The 5814-nt window shown below is 37.1% G+C and overlaps 1 protein-coding gene across 1 annotated transcript; it reads right to left on the reverse strand.

The window, feature by feature from the left end:
- Positions 1-1530: 1530 nt before the first annotated feature.
- On the reverse strand, positions 1531-4910 carry LOC18597498 (uncharacterized). The gene has a single exon (XM_007026569.3). The coding sequence runs from the start codon at positions 4908-4910 to the stop codon at positions 1728-1730; it is 3183 nt and encodes a 1060-aa protein (XP_007026631.3). The 3' UTR covers positions 1531-1727.
- Between the last annotated feature and the right edge of the window lie 904 nt (positions 4911-5814).

Genomic DNA, 5814 nt, shown 5'->3' on the forward strand with positions numbered 1-5814 from the left:
AGTCAACAATCATTTTTATTATTTGGTAAACCTCCAACCAAGATAGGAGCATGTGAAATTGAATTATGGTCAAGTTTGGCTTTGTTAAATAATTCATATCGATCGGAAGTATCATTGACTTTGGTTTTTTTATTATTATTTCAAAAAAAAAAAAACAACTTCATTTTAAATCATATTGCACTCAAGCATTTGATTTATTGATTGATATATGGTTTTCTACCTAAAGAGTAGACATCGAATCTCCTTCTCCCAATTACAAAAAAGACTTCATTTTAAAACATGCTAAAAAAAATAGACAAAAAATGATTGGAAAGTGTATGTACTAATTCATTAGCATTCAATAATTAATGCTTTGGTCTTCACTGATTGCCAGCTAATCTTAATTTAATCTTTTGATGATTCTGTCTTGTAATGAGGGGAAACGGACCTTTTGCGTTTGGAAAGTGAGGAAAATGTTTTTTATAAGTGACGAAAATGTTGAAAATTCCACTCACAACGTGAACTATAAGGTTGACGAAATCACAAATCTCTGGTCCTTGCATTCTTGTTCATCACTGCCAAATTTTGGCTCATTACTAACCTGGAACATAGATTTTGTCCAAATTCAATCCTTCAATGTTTAAGACTTAAATCCAAATTTGCTTCCAGGAAAGAACAAAGGTACATAATAATGCTTTATTAGAATATTTTTGTAAATATTCAAAAATTTAAAACCAGAACTTCCTTTTAAAGGATAGAACTTTAAATTTTTTGAAAGAATCGATATCATTATATAATTGTAATCATATAGTACAAACTTTTGAATTGTAACAATTAATTATATGTTAATTCTAATTATTTATAAGTACGATTCTATATATATATATATATATATATTGAAAAGCTTGTGGATTATCATTCAAAACCGCAGCCATTGTGCCATTTAAAGTCTCTAGTCAAGAGGAGCAGGAGACTTCTGATGGCATCTGGAACTGGCTAATCGGTAGCGCGCTGGAACTGGCTTCTCATTGATGCAAGCAGAACCAAGCAATAAAATCACTCCAGTAGAGTCACTCTACAACTCCAATACTTTCCCTTCCGAAATCTATCAGCCATTCTTCCTATATTAAGTTGAGGGAGAATCTATATTATGAATTGCTACAAAGAACTTTTAAGCAAAAGTTTCATCTGAATACAATTTACTTCGGATTCAACGTAAGGAAAACGATGTCAATGTTTCACAGGAAGGAGCTTGAGGTTCTGGTATATGGTCTAATCTAGGCGGTTGGAGTCAGTAATCATTTTTATTATTTCGTGAACTTTCAATCAAGATAGGAACATGGGAAATTGAATTATGATTAGGCATGTGTTAAATAATTTTTTTGCTTCTACCACAAGGATCATTCTGGATAAATTGTCTGATGAACCTTCTGATACTAATGTAATCATGCAATAAGGATGATCAGCTAGAGAAGTGAGAGCTTTTTTCATTGCCTAAAGCTGAAAGAATATGTTAGCTTAGTTTCAAGCACAACGTGAATAGAACCCTCCTTTTCATTTTTTGCTTTTGGGATATAATTTAATTTGTTTTTATTCAAAAGAGCTAGGATAAACCTGTTACAAGGACTGAAAAAAAAGGTTGGAAAGGGAAGAAGCACAAACAACTTACGGTTGAAACAAAAACCAAAAACAGGAAAATACAACGAAGGAAGTATCTAAAAATCCTTTCACTTATTCCTTGCTCCTTTTCATTGTTGCTGGAGCCTTCTTCCCCGACTCCGATGAGCTCTCCTTCCGTGATTTCTGTTTTTGAGAACCAGCCGAGGGAAAAGCCTATAAAGAGCACGATCAATGTGCTTATAATACCATATCCTCCATCTCTTCCAAAAGATGAGAGGTGCAATGACAATTTCTAAACCAAAGAAAAACCCTGTCTCAACACTTATCAGATTCCAATCGATATGTCTCCCAGTCCCAGAATGTGAAGGGCTATCTTTAAAAGTTGGTGAAGATTGACATTTTGCCTCTAAAGGAGGTCCACATAATCCCCCATTGTTTTCAAATGAAGCATCTGAAAACGACTGAAGCTGGGTACCTTTTGGGATCCTTCCCACCAATTTATTGTTTGACATATTGAGGAATGATAGGAAATTTAAGTTTGCTAGCTGCGAAGGGATCTGACCAGTTAGGTGGTTGCTTGAGAGGTCTAAGGACTTAAGCGTTAGCAAGTCTCCTAAAAATGATGGGATTGTGCCTGTGAGCAAATTACTTGACAAATTAAGTACGTGAAGTGCTTTGAATTCTCCGATGACTTGTGGTATTGGCCCTTCAAATTTGTTGCAAGAAAAGTCAATGGAGGTGAAGATAGTTAGGATTTTCACCAGCTCCATCTCTTGACCTTTGATGGTAACTGTTAGTACATCCTGAAAAGACAATTCATCGAACTGGAAGACTTCAAATTGGAGGTGTTTTAAATGGGGTCCATCTTCGTTTGCCTTCATAGCATTCCAGGTCCTCAAGTATGCTTGTGGCAGTTTACCACTAAAATAGTTGGAAGCTAAGTCAATAATTTGGAGCATTGGCCAAGTGATGTTGTTCCCTTGGCAATAAATATCTCCGTTAAATTTGTTGGATCGTAAAACCAGAGCACGCAACCTGGATGTATCCTTCAAATGGCAAGGAAATGTGTCATTGATTTGATTGTTCCCAATGTCTAAAACCTCCAGCATTCTGCAATTGGCCAAAGATTTTGGAACCTTCCCACCAATTAGGTTCCGATTGAGATCTAGAGTTTGTAATGTACAGATTTTTGAAAATGTGTCTGTAATGATGCCACTGAGATTGTTTCGCCTTAGATTCAGTACTCCAAGAGACACACTCATCTGAATCAGACATTCCGGAATTGGCCCACTCAGGGAATTATTAGACAAATCAAGTACTTGAAGATATGAATTGTTGCATATCGATGTGGGGATACTTCCGTGAAAGTTATTACCTGAGATGGAGAAGAAAGTAGCAAATTGGAGGTAGTTACCAATCTCAGGTGGTAAAACAGAGCTGAAATTGTTATTTGAGTAATCCAAATAAATGGCCTGTGGTGGAAAAATTGGGATTTGCCCTTGAAGCTGGTTGCCTCGAAAGTCAATAACAGACAAATATGAAGGTATATGCAAAGGTCCTTTAAATTGTACAAGAAAGTTTAGAGAAAGATTTAGGTATTGAAGCTTTGGTTTCCAAATCCAATTGGGTATTTCCCCATAAATCTGGTTGTTTGAAAGGTCTAGGTGGGTTAACTTGGACTGATTTTTCACGAAATCAGGGAATTTCGTTAAGTTGCAAGAAGCCAACTTTAATCTGGTAATGTTGGTGAAGTAAGGCACTGAAGCACTTGAGTCAACAAAGAAGTTGTTATATGAAAGATCAAGAAAGGAGAGTTCCCTCAGTTTCTGAAAGGCAGTCAATGGTATTAATCCACTGAAGTTGTTCCATGAAAGTGACAGGAACGTGAGACCTTGGATTTCAAATACCGACATCGGAAATGGCCCTTGTAACTTATTGTGACTTAGATCAAGGACTTTAAGTTCTAAAGAAAACTCACCGCTGACCTCACTGAATCCACCAGTGAACTGATTTTTTGAAAGGTCGACTCTCTTTAAGGATGGACTCCGAAATAAAGTTGGTGAGACAGCTCCACTAAAAGAGTTGTGTCGTAAGTCAAGAGTTACAAGATTCAAAAGGCTTGACCAGTTAGTGGAAAGGATAGAGCTAGTTAACTGATTGTCAGCAAGGTGTAGCTCTGAAAGGTTTCTTAATGATGTGCATGATGGAATTGGACCAGAGAAATTATTTTGGGAAAAATCCAAATAGATCAGCTGTCTAAGTTTTTCTATTGTTTCAGGTATGGGCCCATTGAACTTGCATTTCGTCAACTCTATTCTTCTCAATTGCCCAAGGTTACCAATAGATTCCAGTAATTCCCCCCCAAAATTTGTGTAACTAAGTACCAGTGTTTGAAGAGAAGCATTCGGAGGAAACTTTGGGAAAGAACCTTCAAGTAAGTAGTTGAATGACAAGTCCAGAGTCTGTAATGTAGGTACCTGGAGGATTTCTTCTGGTAGTCTTCCACTCAAGCCAGTTTCGCTAAGATGCAAGGAAGTCAAAGTTTGGAATTCTGCGAAGAATTTTGGAAATGGAGCGGACAAATTGTTACCGTCCAAACGAATTACTGAGAGAGACTTAAGCTTGGCAAGGGAAGGATCTATAGGTCCCGAAAGATAACAGTAGGACATGCTCAACACTTGCAGATTAGGCAGCGAAGATGCTAAAGTCTGGCTCCACTCTTTTCCATTGGCTGATATATTTACGCCATCAAGATAGAGAATTTTCAGCCTTGTAAGGTTTTGGACAAGCATTACTAGATTTGGCTTCTCAAGTTTCGCTGGTAGATCAAGAAACCAAAATGTAGATAAATCGAGAGTAACCAACTTTGTCATGTCTGAAATCTCAATCGGAATTTGCCCTGTAAAGCCCGCAGCTGACAAATTAAGATAAGTCAAATTTGCCAACTTATCAAACTCTGAAGGAAACGCGGATATGAATTCGTTATAAGCCAAATTAAGTCGCTGGAGATGCTGAAGAAGGAAAAGACTACATGAACTCTCAATTGCTCCGGAAATTGATTGGTTGCTCAAGTCAAGTTCGATAACACGACCACCTGCATCGCAGCTTACACCATCCCAAGAACAGCAATCCGTGCTTTGATTCCACTTCATCAACTTCACAGATAAAGTAGAATTGAGGGCAATTTTCAATCCGAGCAGCAACTCTTGCTGATCGCTTTGACATTGGCCAGAAACCGAAACTGCGTTAATGGTAAAGAAAATGGCTATAAATGAAATGAAGAAGAGCCATGAAACGAGTGAAATCCTCATTTGGTGAGGAAGATGAAAGACACTTGGCCAGTTGGAGAGTTACAGACTGCTGAACTATCAAGTTGGACGTAACGGATGTTCACAATAAAAAGGGGGAAGAAAGCTGCATGCTAGAAGAGTATGCTGCGGTGTAGACGGTAACGGTAGACCTAGAAAGTCGAAGGAAAAGCCGCAGAGTAAGAGTTAGACGAACTCGCTCAGTCTCTTATGAAAGAAAAATCTTGGTTTGTTGTCGTGGAGAACGTATTGCATGCGGCACGACTTGCAATAGTTGCATTGCAGGAAGACTCAAATGGTCAATTGGCACTGGAGAAGAAAACTGCAAACTTGTCAAGTTGAAGTCCATATACAAAAGTACCATTGGCTTTGTTAAATTATCCATATCAAAAGTATCGTTACTGTTAGTAGGATATGAAATTTTCAAACCTTAATTTTGTTTTACATTGGACTGATGGTTTCAGAATGTCATGTCAGCTTGGAAATTTTAATATAATCAGTCTAAGTCTTTAATATGTATGTTCAAAGCAGTTGCTTCGCTTCTTCTTCTTTTGTAAATTCGATTGTTGGCTTGGAAATTTTGATATAATCAGTCCAAGTCTTTGATATGCATGTTCAAAGCAGTTGCTTTGCTTCTTCTTCTTTTGTACATTCGATTGTTCAAAGTGTCTTGTTAGCTTGGAAATTTTGATATAATCAGTCCAAGTCTTTGATATGCACGTTCAAAGCAATTGCTTTGCTTCGCTTCGCTTCTTCTTCTTTTGTACATTCGATTGTTGGCTTCAAAGTGTCTTGTTAGTTTGGAAATTTTGATATAATCAGTCTAAGTCTTAAATGCATGTTCAAAGCAGTTGCTTCTCTTCTTCCTTCTTTCTTTGTTCATTAAAATTAGAAATTCTTATCATGC

The sequence above is a fragment of the Theobroma cacao genome, chromosome 5 (genome assembly GCF_053813885.1).
Source record: "Theobroma cacao isolate CCN51 chromosome 5, ASM5381388v1, whole genome shotgun sequence".
Lineage (NCBI taxonomy): Eukaryota > Viridiplantae > Streptophyta > Magnoliopsida > Malvales > Malvaceae > Theobroma > Theobroma cacao.

Excerpts from the sequence above, each read along its gene's own strand:
- LOC18597498 (XM_007026569.3), bottom strand. The coding sequence starts at position 4,910 with ATGAGGATTTCACTCGTTTCATGGCTCTTCTTCATTTCATTTATAGCC.